The sequence below is a fragment of the Cetorhinus maximus genome, chromosome 18 (genome assembly GCF_964194155.1).
Source record: "Cetorhinus maximus chromosome 18, sCetMax3.hap1.1, whole genome shotgun sequence".
Lineage (NCBI taxonomy): Eukaryota > Metazoa > Chordata > Chondrichthyes > Lamniformes > Cetorhinidae > Cetorhinus > Cetorhinus maximus.
The window spans coordinates 13,795,382-13,817,826 of NC_135896.1; the positions used below are offsets into that span (position 1 = coordinate 13,795,382).

The 22,445-nt window shown below is 45.3% G+C and overlaps 1 protein-coding gene across 1 annotated transcript in view; it reads right to left on the bottom strand.

Moving 5' to 3' along the window:
* The window catches only part of LOC144692949 (latent-transforming growth factor beta-binding protein 2-like), a 662,780-nt gene that overhangs the window by 302,133 nt on the left and 338,202 nt on the right, over positions 1-22,445 (bottom strand). The window contains exons 12-14 of the mRNA XM_078562124.1: positions 16,519-16,716; positions 11,240-11,259; positions 10,179-10,227 (exon numbers count right to left, since the gene is read on the bottom strand). Of these exons, the coding sequence (XP_078418250.1) occupies positions 10,179-10,227; positions 11,240-11,259; positions 16,519-16,716 (267 nt within the window). The remainder of the gene's footprint in view (positions 1-10,178; positions 10,228-11,239; positions 11,260-16,518; positions 16,717-22,445) is intronic.

Consider the following 22,445-nt stretch of genomic DNA (forward strand, 5'->3'; position numbering starts at 1 on the left):
CCACACATGGATCCACCCGTGTCACAATCTCTCTCACTACAAGGCTACAAGGCACCAGCTCAGATACAAGTATGTCGGTGGGCTGTAGTTCATCAGCTCAGATGCTAATGCACTGTGGGGAGGATATGGCACACTCACATGAGGACCGGGTGGAGGCAGAGTGCCCAGGATGCCAGCTGTTGGAGGCCTGCTGGAGACCAGGACAAAGATGAGTATGAGGCAGATGATGAGCCTCTGGAGTCGTCCATCAGGCGGCAGATGCTGGATGTCCAGCAGGATACGTGGGAAGATCTGGCAGAGATCCCTGAGGGTCTGTGTGACATGGTCTTTGTCGTGGAGGAGTCCATGAGGAGCTTGAGCACTGCGTTGACCCTGAGCCCTGAGCGCACAGGCTCCTCAAATGAGAGAGTGGCGACTCTCATGGAGAGGTAGCTCAGGCACAGAATCAGGGGTTCCCAGGGTCGCACTTGGATCTGCACGCGCACACACCAGAAGTGACCTCAGGATAGATGGATGAGGTACAGAGCCTCTCTGCTAGGTACCTGTCCATCAATGGTGAGCAGGGAGGTCCAGATGAGCCTCATGCTGCAGACAAGCTGCCTGACATCTCTGTGGGCTCCTCACATGGCGCTCTGGATGAGGGCAGCAGCTCCTCCATGGCTGCTCAGGCCCTGCTGGCCAGAGGACGACAGCCAAGGTCATCATAGCCGACATGACAGCATAGTCAGCAATCTGCCTCCAACGTCACTGCCAGCAAGGGGCAGGCATCAAGACGTAGCACTTGCAAGCTTAAGTTTAAGCCACGGTAAGCACAAGATGGGGTTATCACGGATGACATTCTTTCATTTCATCAGTGAACTCCAGGGTGAGGTGAGAGTGACTGCCCTTGACATCAAAGCAACATTTGACTGAATGATTTGACCAAATGATTTGGCCAGACATCAAGTCGCCTTAGCAAAACTGGAGTCAATGGGATCAGAGGGAAAACTTTCCGCTGATCGGAGTCATAACTAGCACAAAGGAAGATGGTTGTGGTTATTGGAGGTCAATCATAGTTCCAGGACACCACTGCAGGAGTTCCACAGGGTAGTGTCCTAAGCCCAACCATTTTCAACTGCTTCGTTAATGACCTTCCTTCCATCATAAGGTTAGAAGTGGGGATGTTTGCTGATGGTTGCACAATGTTCAGCACCATACATGACTCCTCAGATACTGAAGCAGTCCATGTCCAAATGCAGCAAGGCCTGGACAATATCCAGGCTTGGGCTGACAAGTGGCAAGTAACATTTGTGCCACACAAATGCCAGGCAATGACCATCTCAAACAAGAGAAAATCTAACCATCGCCCCTTGACATTCAATGGCACTACCATCGCTGAATCCCCCACTATCAACATTCTTGGGGTAACCATTGACCAGAAACTGAACTGAACTAGCTATGTAAATACTGTGGCCACAAGAGCAGGTCAGAGGCTAGGAATTGTGCTGTGAGTAACTCACCTCCTGACTCCCCAAAGCTTGTCCACCATCTACAAGTCACAAGTCAGGAATGTGATGGAATACTCTTCACTTGCCTGGATGAGAGCAGCTCCAACAACACTCAAGAAGCTTGACACCATCCAGGACAAAGCAGCCCAACTAGCTGAAGGTGCATTGAATCAAGGCCTTCCTGGATTTCCTGACACCCTGAAGGTTTCTTAAGTCTGCCTCCACGTCCTCACTCTGTGCCTGCCCAGGCTCCTCATCAGAGCCATGAGTACAGTCTTCCTCAGAGCCCTGTGGAGCTGCCTCATTATCCTCATCCTCCAGTGGGTCCCCCCTTGTCAGTGTCAGATTGTGCAGAGCACAGTAGACAATGATGATAAGCAACATACACTCTGGAGGATATTGCAGTGCACCCCCTGATCGGTCCAGGCAACAGAGTCTCATCAGCAGCCCAATGGTCCTCTTAGCCTCTGCCCTTGTGAAGGTATGACTCCTATTGTACCTCTTTTCCGTCCCTGTCCTTGGGTGTCGGAGTGGTGTCATAGGCCACCTTTTCAAGTGTTAACCTTTGTCACCCAGCAGCCAACCATCCGGCCAAGCTAGAGCCAAGAGCAGCCTTGGCACCTGGGAGTGTTGCAGGATGTATGCACCATGGGAGCTGCCAGGTTACCTTGCACAGACTTGCAGAATCTGGGATTAAAACAGAAAATGCTGGAAAAACTCAGCAGGTCTGGCAGCATCTGTGGACAGAGAAACAGAATTAACATTTCAAGTCCATATGACTTCTTCAGAGCTAAAGAGAAGTAGAAATGTGATGGATCTTATACTGTTTAAGAGGAGGTGGAGCAGATGGAGAAAAATAAAAGGTCAGGGATAGGTGGTAGTTCAGGTGAAATTTGACAAAGAAGTCATGGACACAGGACAAAGAGACTGTTAATAGTAGTGTTAAGACTAAAGAAGGTGCTGATGGTGGCATAAAGATAGCAGAATGTGTTAACAACAGAACAAGGGTCAGCACTCTGTCAAAGAAAAGCATAACAAGTGACAGATGGCCCTGTGGGCGGTTGGGGGGGAGGGGGAGTGTTGGTGGGGGCGGGGGGGAATTGGGGGAAAAAATGTTTTTAAAAATCACAAGATTTTTTAAAAATTGGATTATAAAAGGGTTAAAGATGTAGGAGAGAGTTCATGGTCTGAAGCTGTTGAACTCAGTGTTAAGTCCGGAAGGCTGTTGAGCGCCTAATAGGGAGATGAGATGCTGTTCTTCCAGTTTGAGTTGGGCTTCACTGGAACATTGCAGCAGGTCAAGGACAGACATGTGGGTATGAGAACAAGATGGTGAGTTGAAATGGCAAGCGACAGGAAGCTCTGGTCATACTTGTGGACTGAGCAAAGGTGTTTTACAAAGCGGTCACCCAGTCTGTGTTTAGTCTCCCCAATATAGAGAAGCATTGGGAGCAGCGAATACAGTGGACCAAATTGAAGGAGGTGCAAGTGAAGCGCTGCTTCACCTGAAAGGATTGTTTGTGGTCTTGGATGGTGAGGAGAGAGAAGGTAAAGGGGCAGGTGTTGCACCTTCTGCGATTGCATGGGAAGGTGCCATGGGAAGGGGATGAGGAGTAGGGGGTGATGGAGGAGTGGGCCAGGGTGTTCCAGAGGGAATGGATCCTACGGAATGCTGACGGTGAGGGGGTGGGGTGTGAGGGGAACATGTGTTTGGTTGTGGCATCATGCTGGAGTTGGTGGAAATGGTGGAGAATGATCCTTTTATGCGGAGGCTGGAGGGGTGAAAAGTGAGGAAAAGGGGGACCCTATCATGGTTCTGGAAGGGAGAGGAAGGGGTGAGGGCAGGAGTTCGAGAGATGGGATGGACACGGTTGGGGGCCCTGCCAGCCACAATCGGGTCGGGGGGCCCTTGGTTAAGGAAAAAGGAAGAAATGTCAGAAGCGCCATTTTGAAGGTAGCACCATCGGAACAGATGCGATGGAGGCTGAGGAACTGGCAGAATGGGATGCAATCCTTACAGGAAGTAGGGTATGAGGAGTTGTAGTTGAGGTAGCTGTGAGAGTCGGTGGGCTTGTAATGAATATTGGTAGGCAGTCTAACACCAGAAATGGAGACAGAGAGGTCAAGAAAGGGAAGGGAAGTACTGGAGATGGACCAGGTGAAGGTGAGGGGTGGAAAATTGAAGCAAAAATCAATAAATTTTTCAAGGTGCAGATGAGAGCATGAAGCAGCACTGACACAGTCACCGGTGTACTGGAAAAAGAGTTGCGAGGGGGCCTGAGTAGGACTGGAACAAGGAATGTTCCACATACCACAAACAGACAGGCATAACTGGGGCCCATGTGGGTATCCATAGCCACACCTTTTATTTGGAAGAAGTGAGACAAGTTAAAGGAGAAGTTGTTCAGTGAGAGAACAAGTTCAGCCAGGCGGAAGAGAGTGGTGGTGGATGGGGATTGTTCGGGCCTCTGTTCAAGGAAGAAACAGGGAGCCCTCAAACTGCCCTGGTGGGGGACGGAGGTGTAGAGGGACTGGACGTCCACAGTGAAGAGGAGCCAGTTAGGACCACGAAACTGGAAACTGTTGATCAAAAGTAAAGCGTCAGAGGAATTGTGAATGCAGGTGGACAAAGAAGAGACTGGACAAGGGGAGAGGGAATGGTGTTAAGATAGGAAGAAATGAGTTCCGTGGGGCAGGAACAGGCTGACATGATGGGTCTACCAGGACAGTCCTGTTTGTGGATTTTGGGAAGGAGGTAGAAATGGGCTGTCCGAGGTTGGGAGACCAAGGGCAGGATTTTACGCTTCGGCAAGCGGGGTCGGGGCCTGCTCACTGGCGCGTAAAATGACGCGCGGTGACGTCAGGGGGAACGCCTGATGTCACCGTGCGCAATTTAAATTTTCAGGAAGGTGGGGGCGCAGCAAAATCAGCTGCATGCCCGCTGACCTGTCAATGGTCAATTGAGGCTATTGACAGAGTCAATTAAGTAATTAAAGGACCTGCGCGTCCAACCTTAAGGTTGGCGGTCAGGCCTGGAGCCCAGGCGCGAACTAGAAAAAGCATAAAACCTCATCCACAGGCGGGATGAGGTTTCATGTCGGTTTTTAAAAATTTTAATAAAGTTTTTGTGAAAATTATGGACATGTCCCAACTCATATGACATTGTCACATGAGGGGACGTTAGGCAAAGTTTACTTTTCTATTTTTAGGTTTTTTACATTTTGAGCCGATCTACCTGAGACTACACTTAGCCTCAGGGAGATGAGTGCGCTCTTTTGTGCGCATGCGCAAAAGAGCGCACTCTCAATTTTGGGATTCCCCCCTGCCCACACAGGAAGCGCACAGCGCTTCTGTGCGGATGTCACGCTGGACAGGCCATAAGTGGCCCACCCACGTAAAATGGCGCCACGCCCCCAATTGGGGGCGCCGATCGGAAGCGCGCCTGTGCGCGCCCACCCTTCAACTTCGCCCCCTACGGGGGGAAAATTCAGCCCTATGAGGTTGGAAGCTGTGGAGGGAAGATCTCCAGAGGAGATGAGGTCAGTGATTGTCCTGGAAACAATCACTTGATGTTCAGTGGCGGGGTCATGACCCAGGGGGAGGTAGGAAGAAGTGTGTCAGTTGGCGGTTAGCCTCTGCGAAGTAGAGGTCATTACATCAGAAAGTGCAGCACCACCCTTGTTGACAGGTTTGATAACAAAGTCAGGGTTGGACCTGAGAGAACAGAGTGCAGCAAGTTCAGAAGGAGACAGGTTAGAGTGGGTGAGAGCAGCAGAGAAATTAAGGCAGCTGATGTCACGCTGACAGTTTTCAATGAAAAGATCAAGAGCAGGTAAGAGGCCAGAGGGAGGGGCCCAGGTAATGAGAGTCTTTAACACTACCATTAACACTCCCTTTGTCCTGTGTCCAGGACATCTTTGTCAAATTTCGCCTTAGCTCCCACCTATCCCTGACATTCTATTTTGCTCCACCCCCTCTTAAACAGTATAAAATCCATTATATTTCTACTTCTCTTTAGCTCTGAAGAAGTCATATGGACTTGAAACGTTAACTCTTTCTCTCTCCACAGATGCTGCTAGACCTGCTGAATTTTCCAACATTTTCTGTTTTTATTTCCGATTTCCAGCATCCACAGTATTTTGCATTTATTTTATTATATTATTGCAGAATCAGGGTCTTATGGCCGCATACAATCTGCACATTCATGGCATGGTAACCCTGTCTATTCACAAAGGTACCCAGCTGACCTGCTGGTGCCTTGACGACCACATGAGTGCAGCCTGTAGCATCCTGGATGCAGAGGAACCCAGCAATAGCTGCAAATCCTCTGGCTCGCTCAGCCTGGCTGGCTTGGTCCATCCGGAAATGAATGAATGTGAGGACCTGTGTGAACAGAGCATCAGTGATGAGCTTCATGTAACTGTGGACAACTGATTGGGACACTCCTCACAGATCCCCCACTGACACCTGGAAATATCCGGATGCAAAAAATTGAGGGTTATTGTGACCTTCAGAGTCATTGGCATTGGGTGCCCACCCACACAGCTGGAGGCGATCTCCGGCGTAATAATCTGGCATATTGTGTCACGGTGTCCCTTGAGGCAGAGCCTCCTGTGGCACTGGACCTCAGACATGTTGAAGTAGCTGGATCACTGCCTGTACACTCTGGAAGCAGGCTAGTGTTGCCTTCTGCGGTCCCTTTCTCCTTGCTCTTCCTGTTGGTGTCTTCCAGGCTGCTTACTTCCAGCTATTCAATGGAGGAAATGTCCTATAGGCTAGAGGTGAGGACCTGGATAGAGCTAAGGGACCACTGACTGGCTGAGGGCACCCATCGCTTGGCAGAGCTCCCTGTGAACCAAAGTAGAGGTAATTAGTGCATGGCAGCAGAGTCAAAAGCAGGAGAGAAAGAGCACTCAGTTACACTGAGAGAGGGATGATATGGTGCAGGATCTTCACGTGGGTGTTCGCTGCCGAACTCAGCGGCGCTACAAGTACGGTCCAAGTCCTCACCAGTCATCATGATGGCATGCTCCTCATGTGAGTGAGGGGCCTAATGTGGGCCACTCCAACTCCCCGGTTTGGGACCTCTCCCTGCTGTTGTGAGCCAGCTACTCCTGCATGAAAACAGATGCAGAGAGTGTGAGCAGGAAGCATGGCACTGCGTGGAACGTTTGTGTGGTGAGCAGAGCCATGGACGGGATGAGGACATGAGCTCCAGAGCAAATGAGCCTGATGGAGATGTGAAGGTGTGTGTGAGAGTTAGAGGTGTTGTCCCTTGAAGTGTGAGATCCCTGTGGATGTGTGATGGGTTTGGGAGTGTGTTGAGAGCGATGAGGTGGTTGACTTACCCTGGCGGAACAGATGAGATCATTCATCCTCTTCCTGCACTGGATAGCTGACCTCCTCTGTGCTCCAGTGACGCTGATTGCCACTGCCACCACCTCCCAGTCTGGATTGATGACTCTGGTGGACCTCCTGTAGCCAGAGCAGGGTACAGGAGTTCGAGGTGGCCATCCAGCAGGCAGTCCAGAGAGGCATTACTAAATTTTGGACTGCCATCTTCTTTGCTTTTAGGGCCATTTGCCACCTGGAGCAGTCCTGGACTGTAGACATGAAGTAGGCTGCGCTCTGGTGCGCTTTAAGTATGGCGCCCAGAGCGAGAAAGCACTGAGGTCACAGCGTGGCGGGCAAATCCAAATGGATGCATTATTAATGAGGCAGGATGTGTTGGGAATGGGACAATATGGCACAAAAACCTGCCATTACAGCCGGCGAGTAAAACAACTTTTTTCACACCCGCTACTGCACTTGATGCAAGTCTGGGACAATACAGTTACCTTTAAACACTGCTCAATTTTTCAATTCTTCTATTAATGATTGCTGATTATTTTTTAATTTGGTCAAACTCTTAGGAACATCTGCCCATCCCATGAATGCATCCTGACCCCTTTCTAAGTTTTGTTATGCGGGTAACCGGCATGATGTCATCAGCAGGCATCCATGTTATTTTGTGGCATTTACCACAGCAACAGAAGGGATACTGCAAAATGAAATAACCTTTTGTTTCTTACCACAGGAAAGATAATCTTTTAAGCAATTCAGCTGTTTTTGCCAGGATCTTGCCAATTCTACCTCAGTTTTCTGTTACAACATATGCCTGCTAGAGGCATGCATTCGGCAGTATCATATCAATCTCGCGGAGGTGGCTTTGATGGTGGAACTGGGAGGAAGGTAGGAAGGCATCAGATCAGTTAGCTGACAATTTCCCATCTCTTGGCTGATCTTGCTGGAGGTGGGGTGGACGCAGCAGTCTACCCGTCCAGCAGCAGTGCATGGCCAATCTGCATATTTGCAGATATTTGTAGGTGCAAAACTGTAGGCAAATTGGAGATGCCAATAGGAGGCCCCACTGAGGCCAAAGCCTGGGAGATGCCTAGAGGCAGCTGTCCAGGGGGCCCAGGAAGCCTCAAATGCATAGACCCTCCCCCACCCCCAAAACCAGAATGATCAGCGGGCTACAGCTGTGGCCACAGGCTCTCCTGTGGAGGGGCTTCTCCCAGAAGCAAAGTTGGCGTGGAGCCCACTTGCTCTACTCCAGCCCAACATGCAGCCATAACATGCTGCAGGCAGGCTAAATAGGCTTCCAAAGTGAGTGAGGGGCCTAATGTGGGCCACTTTTGGTTTGGGACCTCTCCCTGCTGTTGTGAGCCAGCTACTCCTGCATGAAAACGGATGCAGAGAGTGTGAGTAGGACGCATGGCACTGCGTAGAATGTTTGTGTGGTGAGCGGAGCAATGGACAGGATGAGGATGTGAGCTCCAGAGGATATGACCCTGATGAAGATGTGAGGGTGTGTGTGAGAGTTAGTGGTGTTGTCCCTTGAAGTGTCAGATCCCTGTGGATGTGTGATGGGTTTGGGAGTGTGTGTTGAAAGTGATGAGGTGGTTGATTTACCACCAGTTCCAGCGGGATATCCGGCCCTCACTGAGGAGAAAGTCCCACTCTCAGGAACTGCCAGCCAATTGGATTGGCCGGCAGCTCCAGTAGTCCTGACTGCACCAAGAGAGCCTTAGTGGGTGCTGCTGGGACGGCAAGCAGGCCCAAGAAGAAGACCCATGGACCTCAGAGCAAGGTAAGTCTTGAGTATAGGGCAGGGAAGATTTGGGCAGCTTAGTGGGGGGAAGGGTGGGTGGGTGTGGTGGGTTTTAGAGAGCAGATGGGTAGAAAGAAAGGAGGGGTGTTATTTTAGGGGCTGCCCCCGATGTGCAAAGGGCACCCGCTGGAGGTAGTACCCCACCTTCCTTCCCATCCTTTTAAAAAGTTTTTTTTTTAAAAATGGCCTGCCCACTCCAGTTTGTCTACCCACACCAACTGTATTATGGAAACTCTTTCGAGTTACCAACAGTCACAGATTGCAACTTCTTTCGAGTACAATCACAGTTCTTGGTTTTCCAGGAGTGGGACATGAACCCACAACCCTCTGATTCAAAGGCGAGGGTGCTATGGACTGAGCCACAGCTGACACCTCACCAACTGTATTATGGCGGGCAGCATATTATTGGGGTAAATTGGCTTGTTAACAAGCTCAATTAACCCTTGATTATTTATTTAAATATGGTAGGCATGCGGCCGATTTCAGCACCCACCTTTGTGTTATGGGGATGAGCTCAGGGGTGGGTTTGGCACCTCCCTATTTTACGTGCCCCGTCCCTGCCGAAAATCCGCCCGGTGGGGACACATAAATGCAGCCCATTAACTCTCTTTCTTAGATGCTGCCAGACCTGCTGAATACTTGCAGCATTTTCTGTTTTTATTTCTGCTATTGCTGTTTATGGGATGCTACTGCCATATAACAGTACTGACGCTTCACAGCACTTTTAGATATCCTGAAAGTGAAGTGATATATAAACGTGAATATGTATCTTTTCACTCTTGACTGATATGCTTCAACCAAATCTTTAATGCAGTAACTAACAAATACATGTTCTTCAGCAGAAGGATCATCCTCAGAATCGAACAGGGAACTTACAAACTATAACTTCCAAAGCATAATTAAATTACCGAACGAATAAATTGGAGACAAAAAGTATATAAGCAACAAATTGAGAATTTTTTCTGGTGGTGAACCAGTCGAACACTGATGATGAAAACAGGAGCAAAAGAACTGACGTGGAAATTTGGAACAAGGTCTTGGAAATGCAGGAAATAACAGAATGTTTTCAAAGCTCCTTAAAAGAACAAAGACTTAAAGGGGAAGTGTCTCACGACATCCCCACTTCTTTGGTTGATTAGAACTGTATTTCTTTGCAACGGGTGCATACTTCAGGAATAATTCTAAAATGCTGAGTTAAAGTACTGTGCATTAAAAGTCTGACTATCCACAAAAGTAGATGAAGTTCAAGAATTATATTGTATGCATCCAACAAATGTCTACAAACATTATTGGTAAATGAAGCACTCCTTCAGTGTCCAAAATTTAAATGAAGCATATGTTTTACATTCTTACATACTCATTTAGATTTAAGGAAAAGGCAGTAAGTCGGAATTTTTCACGAGTTTGAAGACGACTGCAGAAGATGAAGTTGTGACATTCTATGTGGGTTAATAATTATCAACATACAGCAATTCAAATCTATACCACAGTGGAACTATTTATGGAAAAATAGAATTTAAAAATTAGTCATTACTAACCTGGATATGCATCAACTCTTGGAACATGAGCAGGTGCAAACGGTTGAGGCTGTTTTAAACAAAAACAGATGACATTCAGCAGACAATTCAGTAAATATTTTTAGCCTTACTCTTAAAATATGTCTGAGCATTGCATTCTGTTTTTGGTTTCAGATTTGGGTTCGTTGCTTAAAGATTGGGGCCAGCTAAACTTCTTTGAAGCTAAAGTTGATTCTCAAAAGCCAGAATTTGGATTGAAACTGATAAAAAACACTGGCTTCCATCATCAAAATAACAGAAGTATGATGGTTGAAATAAGTCCTGAAATTTATGCTACAAACCAGTTTTATGACCATTTTTTTCCTGAAGTAAACTTCCCTAGATCTAATTCTGAAGGGAAAATTGACATGTATATTCTGTCAGATTACACTCTGCAGCCATACCAGATCAGAAAGTTAACCCTGATTTTAACCTAACTGACTCAATGGAAACAGATAACTGTTTTATACTTCATCTTTTACACTCCATTGAAGTCAAAATTCAGCAAGGTGTAAAATGACCATCTGACCCGAATCCACCCAATTCTGGCTATGTGCACTATGGATGACATAACATGACCTTGTCATATGCCTTCATATTACCTAATTATCTTTGTTGTTGTGACATGGATTCAGTATCATCTGAAACTGATTTGATGTTATCCAATCTTAAGACTTATCTTAAGATCTGTCACAGCCATCAGACGAATTTGAATTCATATATGAAAGGTGACAAGCCAGTATTGTGAAGCATCATGGTTGCAATTTTTACAGTAACAAAAATGAATCCTCGACAAATTAAAAATACCCTATAGATCATGTGATATAGATCAGAACATACGATTGTTTACCTACCATAACAATTTAACTTTCTACTACTATTCCGGACCTTAATTGCAACAACATTTATGCTTTATTCAGATGATCATTGTAACTGTATAAGGATAGGTTCCACTTTGCATAAATAAATTGCCAACAATTATAAACGTTTACTAATTTGTAAATTGTAATTAAAGTCAATTAGCCATTTGCAGTATTACTTACAGTTTTTATTGTAGCATCATCTGCAAGGAAAAAAAAGTCAGTTACAGAAATTACATATTTATCTTTTCATTAAGAAAAATGAGCAATTAAAAAGAAAGATTTGCATTTATATGGAGCCTGTCATGACCACAGGACATCCCAAAGCACTTTTGAATTGTAGTCACTGTTGTAGGAAACACGACAATGAATATGCAGGCAATCAACTCCCATAAACAGTGAGCTGATACTGACCAGATAATTTGTTTTTCTGGTGTTGATTGCGGGATAAATATTGCCTACGACAATAAGGATAACTACATTACTCATTTTCAAAATAGTGGCATGGAACATTTTATGTCCAACTGAGAGATTAGATGGGGCCTTGGTTTGAAAGATGACACCCCTGACAGTGCAGCACTCCCTCACCAGTTCAACTGGAATGTTAGTCTTTTCTTTTGCACTCAATTCAGCAACTCGGACATTATCCTCTGAACAGAGAAAGATAATGTTAAATCCATTCAATGTGTTCAAAATTTTGAAAAGCTTTGAGAGCCTAAATGGTGAAAGATTATTTCCACTGTTTGGTGAAATGGTAAGGAGAATATATTACTTAGGACTACAAGAATCAGAAAGAGGGATGTTAGAAGGTATTTTCAAGCAAAGGTTTATTAAATGTGTAATGCATTATCACAAGTGCTTCCTGAAGCCAAATAAATCATGATTTTTAAGACTGGATTAAATAAGCACTTGAAAAAGATTAAAGGATATGAGAACAGAATAGGATAACAGTGTGTAGCTCCAATGTGGAACTGGCACAATAAATCAAATGGCCTTCAAGGCTGAAAGTGTAGTGCAAATGGGACTATGTTTGTGCATTAGCAATTCAGGCACTAATAAACTTTACAGGAAAATGTCATTGTTTAAACGAAACAAGTATCCCATGTATATGCCTGATGCTCCTAGTTAAGAAGCTAGACAAGTTAATAAATTATTCTTAAAACTTGTTTGATTTCAGATTTTGGCTCTTTTTCAGTATTAATCCAATGATACATTCAGCTGTATTCAAATTTACTGAAGAGGACATTAGGCCATTGAGTGCACACCACATATAAATTACCAGCTGGTTATTAGCTGTGAATACTGTAAGATCTCTGTTACTTGCAATGACAGCTGATTTAGCCTGGTAATAGTTGTAACATTGGTATAAAGCAATTATGGGGGACTGGCATAGATTCCATTAAAGTATAAATTCAAAGTTGGGCCCCACGTCATCCCAAAATGAAGTAAAGTTCCAGTGGGAGTGTTATTCCACTACATTCCGAAGTCGAATCATCTTAAGCTCCAGGTTTACATTGCACAAATTTATGGTTGAGGTAAAGCGGAAAGTGACACAAAACCTCTACTGCAAATGCACCCTTAACAACTGTAAATAAAGAATGCACTACAAAAATATTGAAAACGCTTAGTAATAAAACATTCATCAAAACCGATTAAACATTTCACGACTGAGATTACTTCTTTAAACTAAAATCATACAGACTATATATATTGTGCAGAAACAGGCCATTTGGCCCAGCCAGTCCATGCTGGCTTTCATCTTCAATTTGAGCCTCCTCCAATATTTCCTCATTTATAGCTGTCATCTAACTCTCTATTATCTTCTCCCTCATATCCTTGCTAGCTTTCCCTCAAATACATCTATACAATTTGTTTCAACCACTCCCTGTAGTAGCAAGTTTCAAATTCTCATCACTCTTTGGATATAGAAGTTTCTTCTGAATTCCCTATGGAATTTCTTGGTTAGTTATGCACTTCCCCACATGTGGAAACATTTTCTCTATATCTACTCTATCAAAAACGTTTATAATTTTAAAGGACTCTATTAGAACACCTTCTTTGTTCTAGAGAAAAGAGGCCTGGTCTGTTCACCCTTTCCTGATATGCATACCCATACATTTATGGTGTTGTCCATGTAAATCTTCTCTGCACCCTCTCCATCCTTTTTATAATAAGGTGATCAGAACTGCATACAGTACTCCAAGTGTGGTCTAGCCAATGTTTAATACAGGTCAAGCATAACTTCCTTAGTTTACAATCCTATCCCTCTAGTGTTGTGAAGAGATTGTCTTTAATGTTATTGGAAATTATTTTTTAAAATAGAGTTTAGTGGTGTCTGTGTCTATATGTGTGTGTGTCTTAATTGGATTAAAGCCAACTAGTCTGGGTGCTTTTATGAATAGTAGTTTTGAGACAGTAAGGAAGTTAAAAAGGTTAAGTGTACATTTGCATTTGTTGAATAAAGCATTCAAGACTGGGAATAAATTCTTGCACCTCACTGGGAGATGCCAAGCAATGTGTTTATATTACTAATAAAACTAGTGGGATGGAAAATGTTATTGTTAGAAGATGTAACGTTAAAAACCTAGTACTAAAATGGGAAATTTACATTCAAAATGAAAGCTAGGTATAAACAGAAATGAGTTTGTGCGTGTAAGGCAGAGGCATTTAATACCTAACCAGTCTGTACGCCTATAACTGTGTCTAGAAGGAACCTCATTTTGAATTTGTAAGGTCAAGTATGTTTTGCCTGGGGTCTTTCTAAATCTATGAGTTTTACTGTTGCCTTACCGGGGGTATAACTGACAGTCAGATTAATTAGGGGATTTTTGTAGTTATTATAGTAGTAATTTTATAGACTTATGTATGTGTTTACACTTTTTCTTGTATTAATAAATGTTTAATTTAATTTTATAAAAAAACCTCTTGAGACTCAGTGGTCTTATTAATACTGAATTCAAAGCCTGCATCTCGAAACATATAAATTGCAAAAATGGATTATGACAATTGTTTCAAGTTTCCCTCTGGAATTTGAACAACTCAGCCCTTATCATCGGCTGTGTCATAATACTAAAAATAAAGCTTAGTGCTTGGTTTGCTTTTTTAATGGCCTTGCTAACCTGTGGAGCAACTTTTATTGATTGGTATATTTGCATTCTAAGATCCCTTTGTTCTTCTACCCCATATAAACTTGCACCTTCCAAGCAACAAGTGACCTCCCTATTCTTCCTATCAAAATGTACTACCTTACATTTATCTGTGTTGAACTACATTTATCAATTATTTGCCCATTCTGCAAGTTTATATATGTCTCCTGTAATTCATTGCAACCCTCCTCAGTATTGAGTCTCTCCCCAAATTTGGTGTCATCCATAAATTAGAAACTGTGTTTTTGATGCATTCTTGCATGTAAAGAGAGATCTAGAAACAATTATTTAATTACTAATTCAAGTGAATCACCAGAAACTGGATTTTATTACTGTGATGAGGTCCTGCTGATACGTCCATAGATGGGTGGTGACCCCATTTCAGTAGACTGTGGGACCCAGGGCCACATCTTGTCAATGGCAATCAATTAATTGGTTATTGTTGGGCAGCCGTCCCTATTAAGAATGACCACCCAACCACCCCCTCCCCCACCACGCCCCATCACCGAAGCTGCTATACAGTCAGGGGGCTGGCAGCTCAACAGTGGCATCAGAAGTGGTGGCCACTGCTGGGACCGCATCATTGGCCAGTTAATTGCCTCAATTACCTTCCCACCAAATCAACTTTCATTCCGATTTCATGCTCCACCCTCCCCGCTACCCACCGCTGAGCCAATTGCAAAAGGCTCAGTGAAATTTCAGCCACTGTTGAATCAGATGTGACAACTATCAAGGTTATCTTTGTGATTCCCAACTACCAAACAAAAATACTAGATATCTATTCGTTTGCTTACCTTTCAAAGTCGCGTAATTTCACAAATACCTTTCTATAGGTTGCAAGGCACACACGCTTTTTCATTTCTGAGGTGTTTCGAGATTAACAGGCTCACATCATTTCATGGCACACTTTTAATTCATTATTAATTCATGAAATGTTAAATAATTCCTGTCTTCTAATTGTATCAGGTTCTACAGTTTCACAACTGTTTATTGTTTGTTACCTTTGCACCTTTAAGATTTCTAAGTGCGACATGCTGATGAGATGTCTGAGAATTTTTTTCCCGTTAAACCAATATTTCATATCTCTTTATTGCAAGTATGTGGCCAGAATTAAGATATCCCTCTTGTTAGAGGTCCACCTTATTGAGCTTTGGAGCTAAGAATGCCCGAAAAAGGTTTATATCTTAAGAGATGCTTACAACAAAGATTTGCTATATTTGTTAGGGTTGTACTGTCAAATTAGTAGGAGAGACTAGGACCCGAGGGCACAGCCTCAGAGTAAAGGGAAGACCTTTTAGAACAGAGATGAGGAGAAACTTCTTTAGCCAGAGAGTGGTGAATCTATGGAATTCATTGCCACAGAAGGCTGTGGAGGCCAGGTCATTGAGTGTATTTAAGACCGAGATAGATAGGTTCTTGTTGGTAAGGGGGTCAAAGGTTACAGGGAGAAGGCGGGAGAATGGGGTTGAGAAACTTATCAGCCATGTTTGAATGGCGGAGCAGACTCGATGAGCCGAATGGCCTAATTTCTGCTCCTATGTCTTATGGTCTTAAATTAGGTATAAGTTTTCTAGCACTGTTATAATTCAGGAAAAATGTACAATTGTTCAATACGACACTTTCATTACAATTATCTAATTTTATTACAATCCTGCTTTATCATCAGACCTCTCACCTACCATGTGATGCAAAGTAATGTCATGAAAGTCAAAATCAATGCCAACAAGGGTTAGAAACATTTGAATGAAAAGCACAATGGTTTAAAAAAAATGAAATCTTTTATGATTTATTACTTTGGGTAATGACATTCTCCGTTATTTGTAGTAGAATGGTAATTACATTCTTCTTTTTCTCAAGTTACCATCTTACTACAAATAATATTTATTGCATAACTTGGATCCAGCTCAGTTACATATCAGTGTAAAGGATGTTAGTGTTAGAGAATTAAACACTTTTTCAACATTATAGCAATAGGTGTTCTCAAATATGGAATAGGATTCCTGAAAGCAAAATAAAGCTCTCTCTACACTTCCCTCAAAATGTGTTTATCCTTAATCTCAGAAGCTTGTATCATATATTTCCCTCCATTCCCAAGCTAGCCATCCATGTAGCCTTTCTGAATGAGACTCAAACTGACATGAAATCCATTGTCTTGTCAAACCATGGACACGAGGTTGAAATTGCCCCAAACAGAGCCCTTATTGTTGGCAGAGAGGATTCTCATCTTTTTATTCTAGGGTAGATCCAAAATCTTCTCATTGAGCGGAAAAACAGCACGCAAAATTTGTGGATTTTAAATGCAAATACAGTACTTACATCCTTCTGATCTTATATCCTCTTTCTTTTCCTTTGAAGTTAAATCGGAATCCTTGATGGTGCTCTGCTGACTGTCAAGATATTGTTCAGAGGTAATCTGAGCTAATTCATGTTCTTCAGCAGGTCTCACTGAGATCTGGATATCAGACCTGGAATAATGATAGCCATGGCCCGCTGGGCAGATTTCATTAAACACAACTGAAATATAACCAAAATTTGATGTAAAATTTTATTAAAGCAAGGATACATGTGCTGTCAAATTGTTGAAAAGATGAATGTTTCAAGTGACAAAACTTAAACCAAAAAATATATAATATTATGATGATTAAACTTATCCTAGTTCTGTCCCCTGTTTTCTATAGGTCAGTTGCTTCTTATAAATCATTTCCCTTAGTAGCAGTGAGAATAATGCCCATTTGTGATTCCTTTTTCAATTTGAATGTTGAGAGCACTTACATGACTTAGATAGTGTAAGTGCAACACTTGGCGTGAACAACATATTATACTTTAGAAAATTAACCTCCAATTTGAAGGTTCTTGGAATAAAGAAAATAAACACTCATACCTTGCCCACGCAACTATACTGCAACTGCAGCACTTGTGAGTCATCCAACTTGATACCATGGGCAGGATTTTCTCATCGGTAAGGCGGGGGGGGAGGGGTGCGGGGCCCGCTTGCCGACGTACAAAATGATGCGCTGTGACGTCAGGCAGAACTCCCAACATCACCACGCCCCATTTAAATTTTCCGGTAGGCAGGGGTGCAGCGAAATCAGCTGTGTGCCCGCCGACCTGTCAATGGCCAACTGAGGCCATTGACAGAGTCATTTAGCTAATTAATGGACCTACCCGTCCAACCTTAAGGTTGGCGGGCAGGCCAGGAGCCCTGGCAGGAATTAGAAAAAGCATTAAACCTCATCCACGGGCGGGATGAGGTTTCTTGTAGGTTTTTAAAAATTTTATTAAAGTTTTTGTAAAAATTATGGACATGTCCCAACTCATGTGACAGTGTCACATGAGGGGACATGTCAGGAACTTTTATTTTTTTTATTTTTAATGTTTGTCACAGAACAACCGATTTCCTTGAAGCAGCACTTAGCCTCAGGGAGTTGAGTGCGTTCTTTCCTGCGCATACGTGGAAGAGCGCACTCTCGATTTAGGGATTCCCACCCGCACGCACAGGGAGCGCATGGCGCTTCCGCGCGGACGTCGTGCTGGGCGGGCCTTAATTGGCCCGCCCACGTAAAATGGTGCCGCGCCTCCGATTGGAGGCACTGATTGGAAGCGCGCCTGTGTGCGTCCGTCATTCAACTTCGCCCCCGACGGGGGGAAAATCCGGCCCCATATGCTGATTTATGTGCTGTAATCTATATTTTCCCTTTGATATTTTGTTATTAAACTTATTCGTTAACATGACAATCTTCCTTGCAGCTGCATCAAAAGTGCACATTTCATATCATTTCTCCAAAAAACATCGTGGCCCCAATTTTCTAACCAACTATATATCCTGGAAAATAATTGCAATTTCATTAAATACATTTCCACTGAGGAGTTATAACTTAGGTGTGCAGGCCTGACTTGACTTAAAAAGGCCAGTTTTTAATTGAGCAGAGGCAGGCAATAAGGGATGGATGAGTGGTTCAATGCAAAAATATTACGGCAGTTCAGAAAAATTGCCCAAAGTTGTATGATGACCAGTTGCTCATTTGTCAAGTGGAACTCTGAGAATGATCAAGGTGGTCACATTTTGTGAAGAATTCCAAAGGACAACATGATGCAATCAGTGACATTTTGGGCTTGCAAATCTTGAGAGAATCCAGATGAAGGTCCGTTTCTCATTTCATCCAGATCTGTCTGTAATCATCTAGATCTATCTGTTTTTCTCATTCAAAATTCTAACACCCACATACCTCACCTGCAAAACTGATAAAGGTCAAGAGCAGTATTGGGCCTGGCATAGGTACTTGAGGGATTTCACTCGCAACCAGTGAAGAACCACTAATAATAATATTCTGTCTATTAAAATGCAACCAATGCCTTATTCAGCCCAAAAGCTTTCTAGTAATTTCACAGGATTTTATCTTTTTAAGTATCAAATAGTACCTCATCAAAAGCGTTGTGAAAATCAAGATACATAATGGGCGGCACTCTCCCATCTGGGAGCACAGGGGCGAAACAGGGAGTGCTTCCTGCCACAGAGGCCGACAGGAAATCCTGCGGTATCTTCCGGCCCTGGCATTATTAATTATGCAGCTGGGGGTTTCCTGACATCCTGTGCGATGGCGCGTGCCCCAGCATATCTGGGTGCCATAGTTAAAAGGCACCCGGACACCCACTGTCAAAACAAGCAAAGGAGATGTCTGGAAGGGAGGTGAAGGTCCAGCACTGGAGTTCGGTGGCAACTCCCTGCGCATCCTCCTGGACTTTGTCCAGGTCCAGAGGGATATACTGTACGCAGCTGATGAGAGGAGGAGGCCGAGCAGGGAAACCATTCCTGCATGGGCGCAGGTGGCCATCGCCGTCAGTGCCCAGGCTGTACAGAAGAGATCAGTAATATAATGCTGCAAAAAGATGAACATCTTCATTTGCTCCGCCGGGTAAGTAAAGCTTCAATTGCTCACTCCAACTACAACGAGACCTATATGTCAGGTTACATGGGTCTCAGTGGCAATGGCAAAGTCATGCCTCACTGCAGTGCATCCAATGTGTGGTGGGGTGACCACTGCACCTCCTTTGCCCTTCCACATACAGAGATCACTGTATGGAATGAGGGAAGGTTGGGTGTTGAGGTCGTGGATTTAGGCACTGAGGGCATCAGCAGCTTCCGCCTGTCTGAGCCTTCGCCTTGCATGTAGATGGGCTCAGCGCTCTGGAGGGAGCTGGCTCACAACCCTTCTGGACAGCTTGCAGTGCAGTAATGCCATGCCACACAACAGTGGACTAAGAGTGGAAGAATGTGAACTAAACATCAAAATATAATGTACAAATGGATGCAACATACAGCTCCTCTCAAACACCTTTCCTGTTGTCTTTGAGCAGGAGAAAATAAGGCACAGCATTAGGGAATGGGAGAAGACTGGAGGAGGGAGCCCACATCTCAGGCATCTCACAGATTTCAAGGAGAGGGCGGCTCAGCTGGCAGGCATAGAGTGGGACCAGGCAGTTGGCGCTAACATGGGGGTCCACCCAATACAAGGATCCATCCATGCTATAGAAATGTGAGGGCCAAATGTGCCTCCACATTGGAGGCACCTCATGCTGTCACTTGCTCTTTCCTCTCTCACTTACAGGTGCCACTAGGAAGAGGCCAAGGCCTGAGGGTAAGAATGCCCCGTCAGGCCTCAGCAGAAGCCCTACCCCAGAGAGGAGCCAGGAGAGAGGGGAAGAGGAGAGATATGTATCTGTAGAAGTGTCACAGCAGACACCTGCACCCTCCACCAGCCCAAGGAGACACACCTCGGTGGGTATTAGTTGTAGCTTAGGAAGGATCTCACAATCTGGTGTTTACTGCAAGGACTCGTGTCAGTAGCAGAAGAAGAGTCAGCCGAGCTCACCAGCACCTGGAGAACTGCTGTGGAAGAGGCATCTGCGAGGCCCAAGTCCGATGATGAGCCTCTGGAGTGCGCCTTCCAATAAATGGTGAGAGTCAGCAAGGGGTTAAGCAACATCAGGCAGAGGTGTTGGAAGCTCATGAGTCGAAGGGGAGGTTGGCAGACTTCATAGAGTTTCTTGTCTAGCAGATCCTGCTGGAGATGCGCGCGTATTTGCACTCCACTGTGGTAACCATGGGGGAGCTGTTGCAGTTGGCACGCGAGAGGGTGTGGGGCACCTCGACTTCCCTCCAGGTGCCCCTTCTCCTGCTGGGACTTTTGGGCACCCTAAGGGAGGAGGAGCAGCAGCTGGAAATCCCTGGGTCATCTATTCAGGGATCTTAGAGGTTGCCCAGACCTTCCAAATCTCCTTTGCCTGTAACCCCTTCGGTCTCATCCTCTGTGACTACAGAGGAGGCAGCTGGCCCATAGCTGGACTGCCAAAGGAAACGAGGGCCGTTCAGGCCTCAGCTCTCCAGAGGATGGCCGCCAAAGTCATCAAAGGCAACATGCCCAACTAGTCAGCAGGCAGCCTCCATCCCTATTGTGGATGTCAGGGGAGCACCAGAAGAAATAGAAGGCCACGAAAAATAAAGAAATTCTAATCACAACTGATTGCACGAGTGAACAATTCATTGTCACAATTCTAACCTCTGTAAATATAATTGTTTTAACTGCTATAATGACTACTGTCTTTTTCAGCATGGTTTTTAAGACTTAGTGGACACCTACTCCCTCCACCCAATCACCTCTCCTAGGTACACTCAACCCTCCCCCCCCACCCCAGTAAGTCTGCAGAGAGAAGCGTGTGTGGCAGGGCCTTTACAAGCCATGTGCAAGCACTCCCCAACACACGCTAAGCCTTCATCCTTCAAACTCATATCCTAGCTCCCTGGCATTGTCAATACTGCCTGCTGGGGTTTCCTTTCAGTTCAGGTAACCTGCATCTCCATCCACCCACTGACCCAACTACCATAAAGTATCTCAGCCCATCCAACACAAGACTCTGCTTACTTTCGATTTCACCAGCATGGAAATTGTAAGCTTTCTTCTTTGCTCTTCACTATTTCCCCTGCCCCAGACACCCACACCCTTTCCCCCATCACCACTGACTCCCCCCTCACCCCCCCACCCCCTCCCCTGGCATTACCTTCAACCTCTCCACTGTTAACCTCCAACCCGAACGCTTTTCATTTGATAATGTCCAGGTGAACCCTCACACTACCTTCTTACCTGAAAATCCCACCCCCATGCACATTAACCTCCCAAACCTCCTACTGCCCACCCCCCGAGTCCGTGTCTACCTCCACGCCCCCACAATGACCCTCACCGCACCTTCATATGACACCGTCGCACCCTCACTTTCCCACCCTACTGGCTTCCTCTGCCCCCTGTAACCTTGTCCATTCCCTCCTATTACACCCATCCTGATTTCTCTCCACAAGAGTCAGGGGCTGTCTCCACCGACTAGTCCTGTGAGCCCTTTCACCTGGACATTACCACACCCTCATACATGCACCTGGAAATTACCCCCACCTCGCTTCACACACCTGGACGTTACACCCCCAACCCCTTCACACACCTGGGCATTACCCTCGAACCCTTCACAAACCTGGACATTAATACACCCCCATTCACACAACTGGACATTATCCACCCCCCTTCACACACCTGGACATTATCATCCACCCTTTCACACACCTGGGCATTACCACACCCCCCTTCACATACCTGGACATTGCCACACCCCACTTCACGCACCTGGACTTCACCTCCCTTCACACACCTGGACATTACTCTTCCCCTTCACACAGCTAGACATCACCCACCCCCCTCCCTTCATACATCTGGATATATCCCCTCCCGCCCAGCAGCCAACACAGCTCTTACCCAACCTTCCCAACAGTTCACTCTACCACCTAGCTAGTTCTGTAAAAACCTTTCCTGCACCCCCAGCCACAAATGCTCCCCTCTAGGCCCCCACACCCTCATCATATCGGCAGTCCTCCTAGCCTTCTTTAACCACCCTCGACAAACGCTCCATCATCACCTAACAGTACCTCTTGCTGCCTTCCATTTAACAGGTCGAGGCACCTGGAAGAATGTCCGAACCCATGGCAGTATCCCTGGGAGAAGGTCCGATCCCTGAATGAGGTTGCTGCATGGAGAATTCCCAACTTATGCGGGCTGCTTCGCGGAAAAGTCACATGGATGAAGCTCCACCCACCCTTGCTGCACATGGTGCTCCAGGATCTGGTAGCTGGAGGTCTCCACCTTGTCATTGGATGTCTGAGAGCTGGCCAAGGCCCTTAAGGTAAGTCCCGACTTTTGCATGCC